The sequence below is a fragment of the Amyelois transitella genome, chromosome 18 (genome assembly GCF_032362555.1).
Source record: "Amyelois transitella isolate CPQ chromosome 18, ilAmyTran1.1, whole genome shotgun sequence".
Classification (NCBI taxonomy): domain Eukaryota; kingdom Metazoa; phylum Arthropoda; class Insecta; order Lepidoptera; family Pyralidae; genus Amyelois; species Amyelois transitella.
Genome location: NC_083521.1, coordinates 6,154,257 through 6,176,329, shown reverse-complemented (window position 1 = coordinate 6,176,329; position 22,073 = coordinate 6,154,257). Strand labels below are relative to the sequence as shown.

Sequence of the window (22,073 nt, the reverse complement as noted above, 5' to 3'; positions counted from 1 at the left end):
CCACTCCCCTTCTAGTGCACATTGTAAAGGATAATCAAGGGAAATGCCAAAACACTTTAAATTCTGCTTATAAGGGATGGGCTCGCAACCTGTTTATTTTTTATTGGTTTATAACACTTTATTGTACCATTTACACTTTGTAATGTTATTATTATCTGGATCTAAATTTTATCTATCCAGCTTCAGTCTTTTTGAGACTGTTTGCTCTGTCTAGCCCGTAAGAATATGTATGTATGTTTATAAGTGTCTAAACGTGAAGTTGGTCTCCCGCGGGAATCTGATCTACCCGCGGGCTGACACGTAACATTTACTATCTTGAACAAAACACAAGCGCTGTCACGGTACCCATATTATCTTGAGTGTATGAATATTTATATCAAACTGAAATTAAGGTGTCCTTTAAAGGTTTTTATTGTTTTTGTCTTGTGCTGTACCGGGCCCTTTAAAATGGAATTTAATATTTCATTTAAATCACACTTTCCACTTGGTTTTAAGTAAAATGAATCGTAACTATATTATAAACTACATTGTAGATTAATGTGAAGGCGACTACGAATTGCTACGAATGAGCTACGGCGTAGCACTTCATAACATCCCTTTAAGACGCGTACAATCTTGTTGATTAGTAAGTGCATTACGTCCTTTATCATGACAGGGTAAACAGAACCAACAGTCGCGCAAAGTCTCTAAGACCTCGTTCGACTTGATCAGCCAATGAGAGAAGAGTAATTATGGATTGCTTAATTTATTATTAATTAATTTAAAAACTTATTAATTAAATAAATTACTTATAAAAAACTATTTGATAATAATTTTAACTTTAATCTGTAACTTTAGAGAAATTATGATGCAATAAATTTGGTACATTGCTCTGTGTATTGTTCAATTTTTAATTTTGAAATATTCTGACTTAAAGCGATATAAAATTATTTGGGAATGGCGTTAGTTTCCCCTTGAATAGTTTCGCAGGGTTCGCTGTCCCAGCTTATATAGGTATATTGTAACCTTTATTAACAAAGTTGTATGAGGGAGTGTGTTTGTCGTAAAATTTAATAGAAACAGTCCTAAGAGATTTAGTGCGGGTCCAATTGTAAATTCACATTTGGCAATCTTATTGGGAACTTTAAATATTCGAATCATGTTTATGAAACTGCAAATTCAGTATTTATTTCAGAAGAAATCTATATAAGATCCTCACTAAGACAGGATCCTTTCACGGAAGTGAAGCCATGGTTGTGTCTAGTCATGATATAAATATTCAAATATTATCAGATATAAGCAATCGTCTTAAAAATCTTGCTGATACTAGTAGTCACTTACCCGTCGCTCAAGGATACTTAAAACAAATTATTTATATTATTATATAGACACTTGAATAAGGAAAATAACGTTTGCTGACAAATTTAATTATTACGTCTCATTTAGAGCATTTTGTGAAAAGGGGTTACGGGGTTAAAACCCCGCGTGGGCTGCTGTGGGCGTGCTCTTAACATGAATTAGCAACAATATGTTAAATGTAATTAACCTTATATGATTAAATACAAAAGTACAATTCAGATATCTATGAAAATTAACCGAGAACTAAAGCTTCGATGTCAGTATTTTCATTAAAAGTCTGCGGGTAAAAATAATCATTTGAAAACATCAATATTTTTATTCTGCCTCTATCTTTATCTGTATTTGTGCTAATTGACTCAAATATTATGAAATATAACGAATCTCTACGTTGCTTTGAGTTTTGGGTATCATAGTGGTGATAGCAAAACCAGACAAGTGTAAGAGAGTTAAAAAAGATAATGATTTGACAAAACTAACGACAAATTCAGAAATAAGAAACTGCTGGGATGTTTTTTATCTCATAACAACTCATTAACAATATCCCTAAGTCAATTCATCATAAATTGCAAGAGCAGAATAGCACTTAGTTCTAATTGAATATGGACTCCTAGTAAGGTGTAACATCTCTTTGATAGCATCTCTCAATAGCACAATAGTAATGATATCATCTTCAACCACGGTCCTAATAAATCACTCATACTAATGCATTCGGGGACATAAATCTTCGGCCTTATTTATGGCACTTGTGGCCATGGCTCGGCCAAACATGTATTGATAATAATTTATCGAGTAATGTGATGTTGAGATTGCAAGGACGACTTATGAGTCTCGGACGGAAGGCTTTGTAGAGGTAAGGCATTCTATATTTTTTGTGACTCTTAATGTACCTATATATATTTTTGTTAACAGGCTTTATTTTTATGTATTTCTTTTCCTCTTTTTTATAATATTTACATAAAAAATGATATGAAATATATTTCTGCTGAATGACGTGAAAAAGTCCCGCCTTTACGGCAACCTTCACGTCCGTGACATAACAAACAAAATTCGAAAGAGCCGCCTACGCGTACTGTCACGTCATGCGGAAGCCTGCAGGCTATCTGGGGAATAAAAGTAAGGTCATGCCGCCTCTGCTGGTCCCAGGTAGTGGAGGCAGGTTAAAGAAATCTTGGCTAGATGTAGCAAATGGTGATATGCGAGTGAATGGATTACAAATTGAGGATGCCGAAGACCTGATGAAGTTGAGAGCGAAAAGTAGCATAACGGAACCCGGGGCCCAAACATTGTGGTAGAAAGTGCAACCGGGAACAAACATATGACAGAAAGGTGTAAAATAATTTAAAAAGGCAAATAATTAATCACGAAATAATGTTCCAAATTCCTACGGGAATGGAGCCTCGGGCAGTAGCCGATGAAAACAGACGAACGTTCCTAATATAATTAATCGTCAGTATTAAATTGAGTTGAGCAACAAATACCCTACTGCTTACAGGGAGCCCGAGTATTACTAGCTATTAAACTACGCCTAACTAGATTTAGAAGTTACTTTCAGGGTAAGGTTCAATAAGATCAGTATGAAAATGTATTACAAGTAATAGTTAATAGATACGATACTCGTATAGGCCTTAATTCAATTTTGATCAACTTTAATTAAATTTAAAACATTTAAACACGTAAGTTATTTGGTCGTTTTTGAGTTATAAACAATTATGTATGTGTAGAAAAAAACTAAATTAAGTCGAATCGGAATTTACCAGCTGTGAATATTGGACAGACAAAAGGACAGACACATAAGTGATTTTGAGGGTGGGTCTTATATATCTCATATATCTTCGCGATGCGTCTGTCTGTATATCAGTCACCAAGCTGTATCTGTTGAACTGTGATAGTTAAATAGTTGAATTTAAACAGATTATGAATTTCTGTTGCAATTATAATTTCATTTTGCGGATACGCCCAATTGAAGATGGACTAGAGATGACATTTTCAATCATAATATACTATCAGTATCATTTTAGTAGTTCAAACTAAAAGTTCTAAAGAAAGCATATAAACTAAACTAATGAATAAATCTTATGGCACACCAAAACAATATATCAGTAAGGAATATTGAATTTCGCCCATAAAAAATCTGCAGGCCAATTGTCAACTTTTCAACATTACTACTTCTTACAGGACCAGTGGTGGCATATAAATGATGTCTTGTTAGATTGATTGAATATATAAATCAAATGTAGATATCATTAAACAAAAGTGAACAGCACGGCCATGTGAAATAAAAGTTGGCATTTTCTCAGCACGGCGTAACAGCCGCGTGATAATACAGAGGCTGCTTTATCCAGGAATTGCAAAGTTGGAATCATTCCAGGAGCCCGTACAAAGTTAATTTACTTAAAAGATTCTTTGATTGTTTTCCCAACAATGGCCATTGCCAATATCCGTTTTACCCATTTCGATAATTTGATGTTTAGTTTGCTCAAGTTTGAATTTTAATAATTTTCTTGACATTACGCGCCGATTGGTTCCATACTAATAACTTTGTAGATTTTCATGTAACTTTAGCAATTTGATTTTATTTCTTTACATAATTTTCTACTGAATTGAAAGAAAATGAGATGATGCTTAACGATTACATCAAAAATCTATTTCCAGAATAGCTAAGTTTCCATGTACAGAGCACATAACCATTAGGATGTGCTTACTTAATAATAAACGCAGACATATTTGTTAACAACTGTAACTATAATACCTATATTTGTAAATTGTGATATTTTCCCAAGAGATTTAAGATTAGGAAAGATAGTTAAGATTATGTTATCATCATGTTAAAGTTTGAATTTAAAGTGGTCTTGAAATTTATATCGGAAGTTTAAGTGTTTTATTTATGTAGGTATTAAAGATATTAAGAAAATGTGACTGATATTTCAAAACTAACCCTGCTAACCTGACGATTGAATTGTTTCATGTTAATAATTTAATAAAGACAAAGCCGATTACTACACTAACTTAACTGTAATACAGTTACCAGTGTGTGTCACAAACCTACATTTAAAACGCTTTAAATCTCAAAGTTACAATTTTATTGCGCATTACAGTCCGCTGGCGCCCCACTCCGCGAGTACCCAGTTCCTGCCACGGGCACGGAAACAATTCGCCGGAGTGACAATTCATCTCTCTAAGTGCCTGTTTCTCTGATATGCTCTGAATAAAATATGCAAAACTAGCACTTGTTTGTATTGTTAGCTGTCTCTGCCATTTTATTGTTGCCCCGCTACAGGAAGAAAAAAATGTTTGTTTACATCGTAATCTCATTTCGAAGGAGAATTTGTTTGATTTATCATAATGGGTTTATGCATTGTTTATTGTAGTTTTTTCTTTTGTTGAGATTTGTGGGTCCTGCTACTATTACGTCCACTTCGAATTTGCTTAAAATTTTCCCTAGCATTTTGTTAAACAGCATAATAATCCTTCAGTAGTTCCGTGAAACGTTTAATTTTTATCAATAAATAAAAAAATAAATTTCAGTATTCAAAAGTAAAAAGTTCAAAGTCCAGTTAATAACAAAGGTGTCATGTCGCGTGAGGTATTCCATACAACAGGCGACGCGGAGAAAAGTTTGCACAAACATAAAGGGATAATGAACTTGTTTAGCATATGTTAATTAAATACTCTCGAAGGGTTGCTTAATGGAATTTTGGAATATTTACCAACATGAGTTGCGGGTGTGGGACAAAATAACATTTATTTATAGAGGCTGTCTCGAGGCTAGCAGCGGGAATGTCAACTCTTGAAAGCTTCAGGTATGAAACCCTTAAAAGGCAGGTTTTTAAAAAATTTACATATTTTGTGGCAAATTGGACATAGTTGTGATGATACATATAATTCAATGATTTTTCTGTGAAAACTATAATGTGGTCTTTCAGTCTTCTCATGACTGTTGACTTTGTCTAGCGTGTAAGGAATACAGATGTGATTATATGTATATCTCAATAAACTAAATTGTGTATCGGAGAATTGCTTTCTGGATTATTGGTTAAATAGATTGTTAATAAATTTTAAATATTTAACAGAAATTAAGATTCCTTACAAAATTTGTAAGCCATAAACAAAGACGTGGCATGTGACGTACGTATTTTGCTTAGAGCAATGTTCTCTAAGGTATTTTGTTACAGTTTACAATTTAAATGGTCTAAGTTATTCTCTTTCGATTACAAATCTAAGTCTACAAATATATTTTGTTTTGTTTCAAATTGTCGTTTATTTCCCACTTGTCAATATTGTTTTCTCATCTCCAAATCGAATAAAAACTTGGTAATTGAAATGCACAACAGTTGGATCTTTTCAATTACGCGGCCAATAATAGAAGTGGAATTTTCATCGTTCGCTTAAGGAGATCTAATTCAATTAGGGGGTTTCAGAGCTCGTTTGCATGAGTTTGCATTTTTAAGCATAATCGAGGAATTTCCGAGTGAATTTTGACAAGAAGATGTCCTGCAACGCTCTCGGCTCCCTCAGGGGCAAATGAACAATCCAACAGTCGTCCAACTAAGGCGCCCTCTCTCTTTGAACTTTAGAAAATATGTAATTTGAATTCGGAATTAGGTACTTCTCTTCTGACAATGAGATGCGTCATTTTATGTTGGGAATTGATATTTGTAACAACATTATTTATTCTTTTTTTCAAGACTGCTGGCTCTATGTATGCCGCAAGGGATATAGACGTGATTATAGGAATGAATGAATTAATTCTGATTTAGCTTTATTTTTTTAATGACGCGATATGTGCCATTAAATCATTAAGCCATAATTTATTCTTATATACAAGAAATATGTTTCAAATTCTTGATTTGGAGTAAAGAATTACAGCTTACAAACGAAGTAGCTAAGACCAAATAATAATTACTTATTTGTATCAGCAATGTCAAAATACAATATTTTAAATAGAATATCCGTGCAAAAATTTACAGGTACTAGAAGCTAATTCTGAGAAAGCAGATTAAAGTATTGTGTTAAAATGAATATTTTTTGTTCATTCGATGCCTTTGTGAATTTATTTTTAATATTCATAATCTCTGGAGAACGTTGACTTTGAGAGCGAACAAAAGAAGTTCTGTAATCCCACGAGACTAAGCATTTTGTTTAATTGTGTGTCTAATAAAGTTAATGTCGGGACTTATTACAGAGTCCGGAAAGTTTGGTGAATTTTCTACGAATTTAGTACCTGTTAGTATATATCTACATACATATATGAATGAAAGACCCAGAAACTTGTAGAAGACTGCAATAAATTTAAGTAGCGAAACAGCAAATCCGCTTGCTGGTCTACTTTTCAGCGCAGTTTTAGAGAACTTATATGTACGAGTATTTATTTAGTGACGGAATGAATGTAATATTACCACTTATTTTATCCAGTTTTGGAAAGCTTATTTTGTTATTTTTTCCAGTTTTGTAGAGACAAGCAACAATTGCATCATAAAACGGTTTCCGCAGTAAATGGAGAGGCGCCGCGTCCAGCCAACGAATGGTCGAAGCTAGTTTCCAATGCAAAATTCGATATTTGAATTTCAAAATACCATTGCTTGCCAGCAGATACTCAAACTCATGATTCTTCTAGTGCAATAAAAAGACGTCTGTGCCAATTTCGTTCACAGAATAATTTGGTATGCCCTACATCTGTAGCGCATTGCATAAATTACAATAATATTACCTTGCTGGTGTGTGCTTACGTAATTTTGAAGAAGCTATTCCGACTTCACATTTCATGATAATAATAGATACGATATCTCTTTTGAGTTTTTTGATGAAATAAAAATCATAATGATAAAGATCAAGAAAAGTTTTAGAACCCGGGTTCACTTTCCAATATTTAATAACTCGTCGTGCAATGGAACCTGCATTGATCTCCATTGATGCTGTCTGTGCATTTGTAGCTTATATCATTGATATCAATGGCTATATGTAAACTCACCAATATCAGCGGCGGTGTATAGCAAGTCTGCTAGTAGTTTGGGTTCATGATACGCGATGGCAGTCGTTCATCATGGAGGCGAGCCGCATCGGTCTTCGCCGGTGCTGTCTCTCTTAACTATATGCAAACTCACCGATATCAGCGGCAGCATGCAGCAAGTCTGCTAGAAGCTCCGGCTCATGGCACGCAATAGCAAGTCTCTCATCGTGGAGTCGAGCCGCGTCGATCTCCCCCGGTGCTGCCTCCCGCAGCTGCAGAGCCACCGCGCCCTCGCCGCCGACCGCCGCGCTGTACATCAACACGGCACGCGGCGAGAATGTCGGCAGCGGCAGACGCGTCGTCTGCACCTGAAACAAGAACATCATCATGTTATGGATCTTGGTTGAGAGCGTCGATGGTTTAATGGTCAAGGTGACGCAATAGAAAAGTTTGATGTACCTAGATGGTGGCACAGCTTCAAATCGTAGCGTGGTAATGTAATAAGTAATGAATCTTTTTTCAGTTATGTTCGTAGTTTAGTTGCTAAAGGATTTTCTTAAGGTGGGACAAACATGGTGCGAAAACATACGAGTTTAGGCAATTGATGTCTATCTATGAAACAACGTGAGTTAGGTAAGGTTTCCTTGTAAAGTTTGCAAAGTTCTAACGGGGGTCACTTTGTATGAAAATCTGACTTAGATAGATTGATATCTAAAAAAAACCTTATTGATGCAATTATCCGAAAAATGCTGCGCAGTATTATAGATGGTATCGTTGTAGTTTTTACGGGGGCTTGCTTGGTAAGAAAGGCGATTTGATAAAAATTTACCAAAAGTATTTTTGAAATAAATTAATACATCGGGTATAATGAATACGATAGAAAATCAGAACTGCAACATTAATTTATGAAAAGAGTTCTGGTTAAATTATAATTACGCGCGCGCTAGCCTTCTATTAATTTTGAATTTAAATTAATGTAAAAGCATACTATAGTTGGAAATAAATTTGATATTCCAACAACAAAATGTGTGATGCATTTTCACATTGTTAGAGTATACTAATGAAGTCAAATATTTTTTGGTGAAAATTTTCAAAGCTATTTTTTAAAGAATTTTCTAAAATAGAACGACGGGTTGGTTAATTTTAACATTAAAATTTTTTTAATAACATGTGGCCGACGTTAACCCGAAAAAAAAAAGGATTTATCTGTCTCTGTGCCAATGATATCATCAAAATCGGTGCAGGGTGATAGTTTATTCAAAGAAAATTAAATATTTTCTCTTCATTCATATAAGTAAGGATAGATTGTTTGAAAGTATGTATTAAAGCATAGCCGTAGCATTATTAATAATTGCTTATACTTAGGATCCCTTTGTAAACGAAACATTAATCAGGACTCACAAACTATTCGTCATAATGTAAAACACATAATTTGGCGCCATCACATCACGCATCCTGTTATAAAATAGAGATAGAACAAAATAATATCTTCTGTATTTTATTCACACTAATAATAAACCATTTAATTGTTATTTACTTTTTCTTTCAGGAAAAAAGCCGGCAGTTTGTAAAACTTATCTTAGCACTTAAAAGTAGGTAGGTTAAGATCTTAATAAGGTGTTGAAAAAAAAAATTCGCATGTTGTAGTAAAGAGTAAGTCGAATAAATATTATATATTATATCATTAAGGCCACGTTCAGCTGTATGGGTTAATGATGGAACTGAGATTGAAATAGTGACAGTTTGAGACACTAAATTAAAAAATTTACCCGCATACAAAATGATTAAAATACATAATTTCAATGAATACCTTATTTAAAATTTAAAATTATAAATTACCCGCTAACCAATATCTGCACTATTTTTATTTTGAATTGGGAGACGAGCGCAAATAAGTAGTTGTGGGTGAGTAATTATCGGCTGGTATTGTTCGCGCGAATAACGAGCGCGTAGATTATAATCCGATTAAACTGAACCACGGCCTTAATGGAATATCAGAAAGTTGTGACAGCTATAGTTCGCTGGATTCCCGATAGTGACGCGCGTCCTTACTCAAAGTTATAAACATATTTTACGTCTTTATACTTAGAGTATATAGTCTGTCTCAAGAAGTTCTCGTCCCGAAATGACTGAAAATCCACGTTCGTTAAGATGACTTGGAATTGAGATTTAGATAGTGACAGGTTGCTAAACTATTGCCTAAGAGAAGAATTCCAAGTTTATGAGTGTGTCCGTGATTGACTTCTACAACTTGCTGCTCCTTTTTTTTGCTTTATACACATTCGTCGGTTGTAATGTATTTAGGTAGTTTGATAAGTTGAGTGTGCGAACAATATAGTTATAATAACGTATTGTGTGACTGATCGGTCGGTTAACTAGAAACGCTTGTGATTTTGGTGGAGAGCATATGAGGGATAAATTGATTCGACTATATTGTAACAAAGGCTTTTTCTACGTGAATCAGAAGATTATAGACCATGAACTAAAGTTAGGAAGCACGGTTATGAAATAATTAACCATTTTTGAATTCATGGCATCATTATAATAATAATTTTGTCATGTAAACGATATAATATACGATAATGATATATATAAAATTTATCCTTTAATCCACGTTCGTAGCTGATCTTTGATAACTAGATACAAAAGGATATTATTTCTTGATTTGTCAAAAACTCATTAATTATTGATTTATCCATTTGTACAACATTAACAAATGCCTATTAATAGTTAACTCAAGATATATATAAAATTTATCCTTTAATCCACGTTCGTAGCTGATCTTTGATAACTAGATACAAAAGGATATTATTTCTTGATTTGTCAAAAACTCATTAATTATTGATTTATCCATTTGTACAACATTAACAAATGCCTATTAATAGTTAACTCAAGATATATATAAAATTTATCCTTTAATCCACGTTCGTAGCTGATCTTTGATAACTAGATACAAAAGGATATTATTTCTTGATTTGTCAAAAACTCATTAATTATTGATTTATCCATTTGTACAACATTAACAAATGCCTATTAATAGTTAACTCAAGTTTAAATAAATTTTTTTTTGGTTAAAAAATATATACCATCGATATTAAATTTATCAATTTGTAGTGCATTGACTAACCGTTAATATATAATTTCGTCGTTAATATTTCATGCCTATCAATGCTAAGCTTAATAGTGCCACAAATTAATTCTGTTACTAGCGCAGAGTAGGTAACGTACTAATGGAATAATGTATCGAGCACTATGCGGTAATAAAACGTTGTAATCTTATACCCAAGTAATGCATCGGCAAATGATTATTGCATTGCGCAATTATTCCTTAAAGTGATTGGTTTCAGTCAATTGGCAAACCATATGAATTGACAAAAGTCTAAGTGTCTAATTAATTTTCCAAATATTTTTAAGATATTTAAAGTCTACATCCCGTCTTCATTGGATTCCGTGCATCTAAGGCTTAGATGCACGGAATCCAATGAAGACGGGATGTAGACTTTTACATAAAATAAGGTCACGTCTTTTTTCTCTTGCCACGATAATTACATCTTTTGCTTCATCTTCATGTATCATACAGGACCATTGATTAACGACACTTTAATAATCGTTCTTATTTATATTAACTCATTTTACCCTTAACACTAGTTACCTAATTATAACTGTTAAATCGCCAACTTACCTTAGCTACAGTCGGCGAGTAAATAAATATAATGAAAGCCAAAGTTCAGAAACACCTTACAGAACACAAATATAAGTAGCAAGTTAAACCAAGCACGGAGCTGACTCCGCAACATAATTGAAACATAAATCAAGTGAATCCATAAAGCAGGGCGTCCAGCAATTAAAGTTTATCAAAGCTATCCTAACATTGCTAACTTCGCTTCCAGGCACCGCTCCTGACTGGAAACTTAGGTATTTGACGGTAACTTCCACATTTCCATTTATATCCTGAGTCCTAATTTAATTCCTAGATATAATATCTTATTAAATGATTGACCGTTTCTTAGGAGATCTGTTGAATGGAGCTTTTCCTAGACATCAGATCAGGTCATGCTTAGCATATTGATATTGACTGTCAAAGTTGAACGAATGTATAAAATTGCGTTTTTACTATCCATAGTTGAGGAGTTCTATTAAATATAGCTATTATTAAATGTATGATGAATTGTCATCTGAACTGAATATGTGTGCAATATTTCAATTCCACAGTTTGAAAGGAATTGCTTTTAATTCAGCTCGACAAATTTTAATTAACATACATACAAGTCAAGTTAAATAAAAGCTTTTAAAAAGCAGTAACATAGCTGTCAATTCCACCTATTTTATCTAACTTTTGTGGCTTTGCTCCCGTGGGTATTGCCAGAAAAAAGAAGCTTATGTTACTCCTGAAGGTCTTGTCTGTCTCAGTCGTCAAAAAAGTGCAGTGTTTTTGGTCTCAAATAAAAATAAATCAAATTGTTTCTTCATAAATATTGACAAGGTCATAAAACCAAGTAACGTCATAAAATCATGTGCTAGATTCTTGGAAAAAAAGAATTCAATATTTCCGCGAAGATTGACGGTTCTCGATTATCCTACGTCTGTTTGTCTCTATAATATTACTTAACGATAATTATATGAAAATATATCATGTTATGAGGTAACAATCGTAATATTATTCCATTGTTTGTACGGACGTATTGTTTGGTTATTTCTTACAGTCACATCTACATACATACATATATCCCTACCCCGCAGACAGAGCCAATAGTCTTGAAACACTGAAACGCCACGTCCAGCTGGCTAAATGATGGAATCGAGATTGCTAGGTTGCTAGTCCATCGCCAAAATTTAATCTCAATTGACAATAACTACTCATACACGTGTGGTAACAGAAACAGGCACACACTATTGTTTTTTCTTGACCTTCTAGACCATTATGTAAGAACTGTTCGATAATATTTGATAAATGTTTGTAACAATACATACTCTGATAAACTACCTTATTCCGCAATTTTCCGTGTACATTCATATAATGGGCGTAAATTAATGGTGATATAAGCCATTGGTCGAGCTATTACGGCGTGTCCCGGGGCGAACTGTATGAACACCACAATTATCCCCCATTGGCTGGCAAATAAGCATGTAATAGCTCCCGCAGTAGATATTTTACATCGCCTTGTTGTTGGGTTAATTTGTATCAGTTTTATTTGGAGTTTTCTGGAGGTGTTTAGAAAAGAAAGTGGATTTTTATATTATGCCATGAATAGAAATGATTGAATTATGAATATAAAGATGAGGTCAAATGACTATTGCATTGCGCACTTAAATGGTTCGGTTGGTTTCAGTCCATTGGCAAGGCATGTAAATTGACAAAAGTCTAATCGCCTAATTAATTTGCCAAATATTTTTAAGATAATATACCTAAAGTATACATCCCGTCTTTATTGGATTCTAAGGCTTTTACTTTAACAAGATGTATATTTATATGTGTCATATATGGTCACGCTTCTTAATTTGTTACGTTTATAACATCTTTTGCTTTATCTACATTTAACATACATGCCCATTGATTAAGACTTGATCTTCTAATTTTTATATCATCATGTAAATTCAAATTGGGTTAACATCTACTTGGGCATACTATAGCAGGCTGCTGTGTAATTACTAGATCGCACTACACTAACAGCGCAGTGTACCGTGCCATGCGGTGCTTTGTTACGGTAAGAGGAGCTCACATGTTAATGTTACTAGCTTACAGCCAATGAGAGAGATAAACAGGAGAAATGAAATACAGGGTGCATTTTTATTCGTTAAGGATATTTTCACTGCATGTTTGGATGATGAAATCGAGTGGGTTTCCAAAAAAAATGTTAACTCCCATACGAATTGGAATTAACTGTTCGGTCTTATAATGGGAAAATAAAAAATATGAGAAATACATACCTACTATATAACGCCAAAAGTGTCAGGAATAATAAGACATGATATTGTCTCATACGCAAATTTCTGTCGAAGGTCACTGGCTGAAATACAAGCATGATCGGCAACAAGAACACAACAACTTGTCGAACAACGTTATCTTGTACTAAAACAAGCCATAATGTAAACGGCAGTATAGGCAAACTATCGAACATACCATTTATGAACTGTTGGTATGTTAAAAGATTTTAATGTTCAATCAGTCACATAGGAACAAGTGAATTGCTTTAAATTATGTAGTAATGTTATGGTTATATATGCGTTATATGAGTATATTTTTTAACTTCTATATTTTCTAGTCTTTATTTTAAGATTTGGATATAACTATAAAACATAAAATAACAACAATCATTCGCCTACAAAGTTTATGCCGTTGATTTTTCCAGGTTCCCATCATCGGATCTTGAATTGAGGTACATGGAGCGACTTTGTGACTATTCTTTCAAAGAAATAATTTTGTTGAAATATAAACTATTTCTTGTGAAATAAAGCTTGATATTGCAAGGCCGAGTCAGCAAAAAAGGTCGGAACTAGAAGGCGTTTATCAAAGAAAGTAATTATCTCAAACAATCGGGCCAAGAGCGGTGACTTGATTGCTTTTGTTGGTGGTGATTTTGTTATTATATTTCTTTAAGAAATTAATATTTATTTGGAAATATTATAAATCAAAATTCCAATGTCCTCTAGATAAACTATTTTTCGCCGATTTATTTTAGCAAAAGTTACCCCATACTTCGATTCTCTATACACTCAATGCTGTTTCGTTTTAAAACGTTGTACCATAGGTACAGAGCATCGATTTGGGCATCAGTTAGGTACACCTTCGTTTGTATAAGCTCTTGATTTTACGTTTTTAATATGACCATCATCGATGTCGTGTTCGTCAAGTTCATAAACTAGTCCCGTTTGTATAAAAACTGCAATATTTTTTTTCAAAAACCCTACATTTTGACAAGCCTTAATGTGTTAAAATAGAGTAAATATCGAGCCGACACAAACATAATACCGCAGGAACAAGTCAACAAAGGTGTCGGAACTGGAAGCCGTTTGTCAAAGAAAGTAATTATCTCCAAGAATCAGGTCAAGAGCGGTTACTAATCTCACTCGCGTTACGTGGCGATGATTACGGCTGAACTCGTTTGCTCGTATTATAAGACCGAATTTATGAGTCGCGTTCGGTTTATATATATGTAGCATTTCATTGTGATTACATTTGCGATGATTGCGAATATATTCGTGTAATAGTAGATACGGGCTAGCAACCAATCACTATTTGAATCTCAATTCTATCACTAAGCCAAACAGCTGAGCTCTGTCTACCCCGCTAGGGATATAGACGTGATCATATGTATGTATGTATAATATTTATAATACAATTACTGAGAACATTACGGATATGTGTACCCTAATGGTATGTTATGTCGTAACACAATCTTTCCTTAGCGCCGTGTTGTGGCAATAATTACAGGCGCCTCCATTTGTTCATATTACGTGTCGAGGCATCATATTAGAAGATCGCGTGAGTGATTAAGCATCCGCATTGTTGCTACGTGAACGCACCTTATCATGTTTTTTGTTAATTTTTACGTTGTGGAATCCTGCAGGGTCATATACGGGACGAATCGGTATGTGGAATCTGTTTTTTAAAGTATTAAATAAGTAATTGTTTAACCTTATTTTATTTAATTAATATCAAATTTTAAAAAATATCAGTAACAGGTAAACTTAATGATAATATTCCCAGTCAATCTTAACAAATTTTGTGGAGGTGAGGATCAGTCCTACTCACTGATTTGTTGCATACCATTTACCATAATATTAACATGATAACATAATCACTACATAGTATAAACAAAGTCGCTATTTCAGTCTGTTTGCCTGTATGCTTAAATCTTTAAAATTACGCAACGGATTTTGATGCGGTTTTTTGTAACAGGTAGAGTGATTCAAGAGGAAGGTTTTTATGTATAATTTTTTCCGAATTTTGCACCCGTGCGAAGCCGGGGCGGGTCGCTAGTTATTATATAAAAAGTACAACATGAGTTGAAACGCAGGTAAATCTTTGGAGGTTTTCGTAAAATAAAAATAATGATATAATACCTAAGCTAGAGGTTAATACTTAAAACAGAGTTAATATAGCCACGATATTTGCTATGTATGAGCACAATAACGTAAGGCGAGAAACTAGATTAGATGGTTGAAATCCAACGTAGAACGTAAAATATACGCAGATATTTTTTATGGGCAGTAAAAGTTGAATGCGGCCTGTTAGTTCTGCTGTGCGTGACAAGGCTCTATCATAAAACTAAGAAAATCCAGAAGTAAAACCTATTTTAACTTAAACCGACAGAAATCACTATTTGAAAAGCGTTTGAAATCGAAATCTATAAAAATAAAATTTTCGGTTTGAGTACTGTTCTGTTCCCGCATTGCCCCAGAAAACGTTAATTTTATATCCTAAAGATAAATTTTTTTATTTATATTTTAAATTGCTACATAACGAATACATAATTTTTTTAACTAAGTGTCACGGAATTTTTAATACTCACTGCGTATGTTATTCATTTCATCTGCATTCTACATAGCTTTGTTTCCATACTTCTGTGTCTCATGGTCACGTCCCTACCCCTCTGTTGACGCTCCAATTCCTTCAAGCCAAATACGTATCGATAAAATAACATTTTTTCTCCACAATTTTGACTGTGGTTTTTGCCCGTCCGTCCCAAGGGCATCGCTACGCGTTTTGAATGTTGATTCATTACTGAGAATCTAAAGGTTTCAATTTTCAAACAGTTACTTGAAATATAATTTTCTTCAAATCTGATGTTTTAAAAACTAATCAAATCTGAATTTTTCCTTTCGCTTAACTTTTCAAATTGTATTGAGTTCAAATAATTTTGAGTATGTTTCAGTAATTTTTTTATTTTCCATTTTTTATATATCCTAATATATGTATATTGGAATGGCATGCAAAGATACAAACTATGACAGTATGTTTATATATTAGCTGAATATGATATTAGATTAGATGTATTTACGTCTTTGTCCCTAACGGGTTAGACAGAGCCAACAGTCTCGGAAAGACCAAATGGAATTTTTGTTAGATTTTGGGAAAAAGTATTTGTAACAAGACGTAAAATTATGGAAAATTATACATTTATTGATCCGATGATATCGGGTTAAAGTAGACAAACTGCTGTAACAATAAATCAAACGTCGGCAAAGAGGCAACTTGCGGCAAAGCGTGAGTTGTATTTTATAGGCATTGTTTGCAGACTCATTGTTGTGTTGTACTGGGGCAGGTGTTAGGGGGAACATACATAATAGATTTTTTTTATTTATGAAGATTTCTGTACAGATTTTTTTGTATAAGTATATTTCTTTGTGTGGGTGAACCAGAATTAGGTAAATTGTATCCAAGGGAAATTAAATTATTTTCTTCAATGTAGGCTAGAAAATATTGTATAGTAGTTTGAGACGTATTAAAAAGAGGATTTTAATACGTCTCAAACTACTATTTTATAGAACGTAACTGCAGTGGCAGTTGTCAAAAACAAAATAAACGAATGGACAAGGTTTGAAGAATACACATCTCGTGTTTTAATGTAACAATAAGCAGCACAATTTATTGAAAGATCACTCGCTTAATTATTCAACAAGAATAAATAAAAAACATTTACAAAACTTCATGTTTTCCAGACCAGTACACCATTATCAGAAAAAATTATTAATAAAATAATCTCGGCTACCGAACACGAGTTTATTAAAAATATACCACTGTATACCAGTGAAATGTAATATTCCATTGTGCTTTCAGTAAAAATTTTCCGATATAAAATTCGCATACAGTTTACGCACAGGGAAACCAGTATTTCGACTAATTGGAGCTTATAGCATCGATTTTGTATTATTGGTACTTGTGCTGGTGAATACTGTACCGCAAATAGTTAAAATTATTGTGTTACGGTTTTCCAGTTTCATCCGGATTGAATACCTGTCTAAAATATTCGAAATTTAATTAAAAGATTCGATAGGTACCGAACTTTTACAATGACCGAAAATACGTGAATATTTTCTGTGTTATTTCGTTTCCCGATATCGTACAGAATACGAAAAAAATTTAATTACATCATGTAATTACAAAACACTTTTTATATTTGTAACTAGTTTTTGCCACCTATAAAAGAATACAGGTTTTTCGCCAATTACCGGAATGAAAGGTACTCTTTTCTCTTTCTCTGTACTCCGTACTATATGTATGCAAAATGTCATATAGATAGATTCAGTGGTTTTACTGTGAAGAGGTAACAAACAAACAAACTCCCATTCGTATTTTTAGTATAAGTATAGATATGGATCGATGGAACATATTATTGACTTTACTGAATGTTACGAACTCCGTTTGTGTGTTGAAATATACCAAGCGTATTTAATTAATGTTTCTGAAAGGATTTATATTTCCGATATATTTTGTAGTTCACCCTCTGTGTCAAAGGGAATAGTTGATTTTAATATTTTGTTTTAAATATGTAAATCTCTGCAACACGCTGTGAAAATACTGCATCGTTTATATTTCAATATGATCATGTAAATAATTTGAGAAATATATTTTATTCAACAAGTGAGTACGGAATGTTTTTGTGCAATAAGCTTTTGCTTTGAAATTTCTAGATATTTTAAATGGCGAATAACTATCTTATGCAAAATTTTATCAAGTTAATTCTTGAGCTTTTACAGTGAGTAAAATATTATGCGTAAATCAATCAGAATTAATGCAACAATTACATACATTACGTGATCAAAGCTATGTTATTATTTTCTTTTGTCAGGGTAAAAGAGATCACACCGCGATTCTGCTGTTTTCAAACTATAAGGTGGCTAATTATAGGGTCCTTAAACCGCCGTATATCAAGGGCACGGCAGATTTGACTATATTGTAAAGCGAACCTTTCTCTAGGGGGACAAACTGAGAGAAAAATGGTCTTCTTAACCAGGTCAAAAACGAATTTATTTGTCTTTCAATATTTCGTCTCACACTTATATATCTTATTCTCATACGTACCGTATTAATAATCTAAAACTGAAATAAATCCTGGAAGCAAAATTGAAACGAAAAAAAAAGAAGAAAACGTTGTCTCTATTAAAATAAAACCTACATCTGGTCTCCCCTACATCAATATTTATGAATAAGTAACGTCCATTACATAAAAGCGAATTTTCCAATATACGAGAAAGGCGCACAAGCATTATCAACTCAGACCGAAGCGGCTTTACCTACTATAAAATAAAGAGTATTCGGAACGGACACATTATATAAAATTCACTCTATTTAGAAAATACTTTTTGCGAGTTCGTTTTAGGAAAATGTGTTATTAGATTTGTCTTTTGGCACGTTTCGGAAATTCTGTAAGAAAGGCTAAGTCAAGAATACCGTAAACCGAAGAGTTCGCATGAAGAGAGTGGATGAAGGGAAATATGGTTATACACGTGACGTACAAAAAGTACAGCTCAGTTTTTTTTCATACTACTATCCAAAAAAACTACCTAATGCGAACGAAGTCGCGGGTAAAAGCTAGTACACGAATAATTTACCTTAGTTATACTTCTGTACCATGATTGTTTGCGGCTTTGGCGCGTATTAATTGAGGGTTACAGTATTGATTTTGTATTACATTAATCCAGAACCCTTTCTATTATTAGACTAGACAGTTGCAGATGACATTCGCCAAATTTAGTTTACTCTGTTAGTGTTTTAATTTAGGAAATTATGATTGATAAAAAAATTATACGCAAGAAAAGAGAGAATGACCAAAAAAGGCAAAAGTAATTAAAAGTGACCAATGACCGGACTAAGAATGGGTTCATATGGTTACGTATCGTCATTTGTGTTTAAAGTAAAAAAAAACGAGTCATTAAGCTAAATGACAGAGTTAAATATAACATTTTATTACTGTGCTCTTTGCCTTGTAAATACTATATAGGAATGACCTACATTCATAATGGATGTTCATTTAGCGACACCAATTTCGTCCATACGATACATGGGACCATTTAATGAATGGCCGACCCTGCTTCATAACACCCCAATTATACAAAATTAATTTCATTTCTGTCTTCGCCAAAAAACGTAGCGGGTTTTTGAAAGCGACACGGTCGTTCTAAAACTCTTTATTGTTACAGTTCGGACACGGGTAATGGTTTAAATTTATTGGGTTTAATGGCCCGTGGAAACGGAATCCAAGCTAAATTGTTCGCTTGTCTAATTTTTGTGGATTTGATGCCTCATTTCACCACCTAATGTCTGACATGGTCACGCCTGATAGGTTTTTAATGTAACGATTTGTTTGAGAAATCAATTGTAAAATTTTCAAGAGACTGTAATTGCTGTGTAATGGTTGAACTCGTAGCCATGGCGGTAACAATGTTTGATATTGTTCTGAGAATTTTGGTTACACATTCTGCACTTGAGATAACAATGTATGTACTTAAATGGAAGGCGAATTCATTATTCCTTACTTGTATGCAGCTTCAATATTTATTTCAACGTTAATAAAAAAAATCAGACCAAAATATTAATTAATTTAAAAAACACTCGTGAAAATCCTCGCAGAACGTTTAAAAAATTAAAATACATTATTGTAGCTTAAGTTGAAACGAGGAAAATCGTGGGAAAAATAAAGATGGTGGACGTTAAATCACAGTAAATTTGTGTCTGTTCCACAATAACTCCCGCCAGAGACGCCATAACTGTCGCAAACATTGTCTGCGTGATTCACGCATTAGGTAATATCTGCGATGTTTTTGCAGGTGATATGTAGTAGCTCCACATTTAAACTTTGTTAATATAATTTTTATCCTTTAATTATAAAAATTGTTTTAATACATTATACAATTTGTTGGAGCAAGTTATAATGGATGAAAAAATGTAAGTACCAATAAGGGAAAATCAATATCGTTCTATATATAATTTATAGAGCACTCGCACTCGAGATCGTGATATTTTATTTTACATATGCTTGTTTTATATTAAATAAACGTTAAGTAGCTTTAATAGATTTACTTTTCACTTTTTCTTATTTAGAAAATGACGCATCTTTACGTAAATCGTCGTAGGTAATATGTTTCTGAGCAGACAACAATATTTTTGCGCTATTTTTATAATGTACCTAGGAACAGTTGCTAAGATACGGCTATTTTGGCCCACATGTTTAATGGTATCTCTGATAATAACTTTAGTGTTTTTATTTTGAGTGTGAAATGGGTACGTTTACCCGAGCACAATTTATTTTTGATGAGTAGAGAAAAAAAATGACAGTTTGCAGCGGGAGCGAAGTACCGGCTCCACCGTGACCAATGGTGGATCTTCTGATAGGCGGTAGTCATGCCTGGCTACTGACTGGGTGGTATGCTTGCCGCAATAGTAACCGTAGCAACTTTGCTTGTAGGATTTGGGAATTTTGTCTTTGGAAGTGACGTATACGAAACTCTGGTATAGTAGACTGTTAGGTAATGCTATTAGCATTAAGTCCGCCTATTGTACTTTACAAATTGTAATTGTTACAATAAAGAATAAATAAAATAAACTCTCGAGACACTGGTCCCGACGTGATAAGGATAGTTGTTTTAATTTTGCAATTGGTAATAGTAAGATTATAACAACATTAGGATAATTGAGTAAGTATTACATAATTGAAAGCTTTATAGAAATTTTTGTCATCTAAAAAACTGTTTAAAATCATTTGTAATGTAACGAAAAATTAAAAAATTCTATCAATAATGTTTTAAAAAATTGTAATTCCAAACGCGTTTAAGTAATGTTTATCCAATTTATCCCGATGACCTTTTTATCGGCTCATAAAAAAGATATATCGCGTTGAGGTAAGAGGCATGCGTAGTTCCAAAGTAATGCTAGTCAGCAGTAAATCCGACCAGGAATTGAATCTAACGGCCCTCCTGACGGGAGGAGCACGATAATGCCCGATTTATAACGCACATTGTCTTTTAAATCTGCAACTCACACTTGCGACACGACGCATGGCGATACAATGACACTGTGTGGAACTGTAGTGTAGAAGTACGTTAAGATAGCATGAAGTAGGTATATAATATAAACATAAACAATAAGTGTCTAAAACCGATCGTCGTATCATTCAGTCGTCTCCTTAATTACAGAAAGACACAGCTCTTGTATACCTACTACTGTAGGGAATTTGATCCCATAGCTTGTTAGTTAAAATCCTTCCCCAACCAACAGATAAGTACATCATCGTCAAACTGAGCGCCTGTCAACGATATTTATCTAGTTGTGTCAATTCCATCATTATACCTTTTAGTCGGTCGCATCAGTGTAAATCAGAATATCTTAATATTATAGTCGAATCGTATCGCGTCGGGACGTATGCGTACAGATTTTTATCCGACCGCGCACGGCACCATGGGAGCCACAGCGTGAATTTTTAATTTAATTGTTATTAAACACAGTTGGCTTTTTACGCTGAATGCGGACGTATTTTTGAGATGGTAAGATACGTTTTTTAGTAAACGTTCTTACGTTTTTTTATACGGCTGTTAGCATGTCGAGCGGCAGATATTTCTTTAAGCAAAAATAAAATGTATATAATCATATATGGAAAATTGGTATTGGTTTTGGTATTTGTAGCAATAAATCATTTCAGTCATTAAAAACAATACAAAAATCTTAAAACCTGACTTAACTTTTATGTCTATTTTGTGGAAGTAAATTTTAACCGCTGAAATTTTTCACTTTTTTTGATCTATTTCTAGAAAGACTTTTGTGATAGTACGATCTCATTCTAAAGCATAA

At 33.5% G+C, this 22,073-nt stretch overlaps 1 protein-coding gene across 1 annotated transcript in view; it reads right to left on the bottom strand.

Annotated features, from left to right (window-relative positions):
* Positions 1–20,771, bottom strand: part of LOC106143407 (zinc finger protein 541) — an 80,473-nt gene extending 59,702 nt beyond the window's left edge. Inside the window, exons 1-2 of the mRNA XM_060949241.1 lie at positions 20,586–20,771; positions 7,440–7,653 (exon numbers count right to left, since the gene is read on the bottom strand). Coding sequence (XP_060805224.1) covers positions 7,440–7,653; positions 20,586–20,771 — 400 coding nt within the window. The remainder of the gene's footprint in view (positions 1–7,439; positions 7,654–20,585) is intronic.
* Between the last annotated feature and the right edge of the window lie 1,302 nt (positions 20,772–22,073).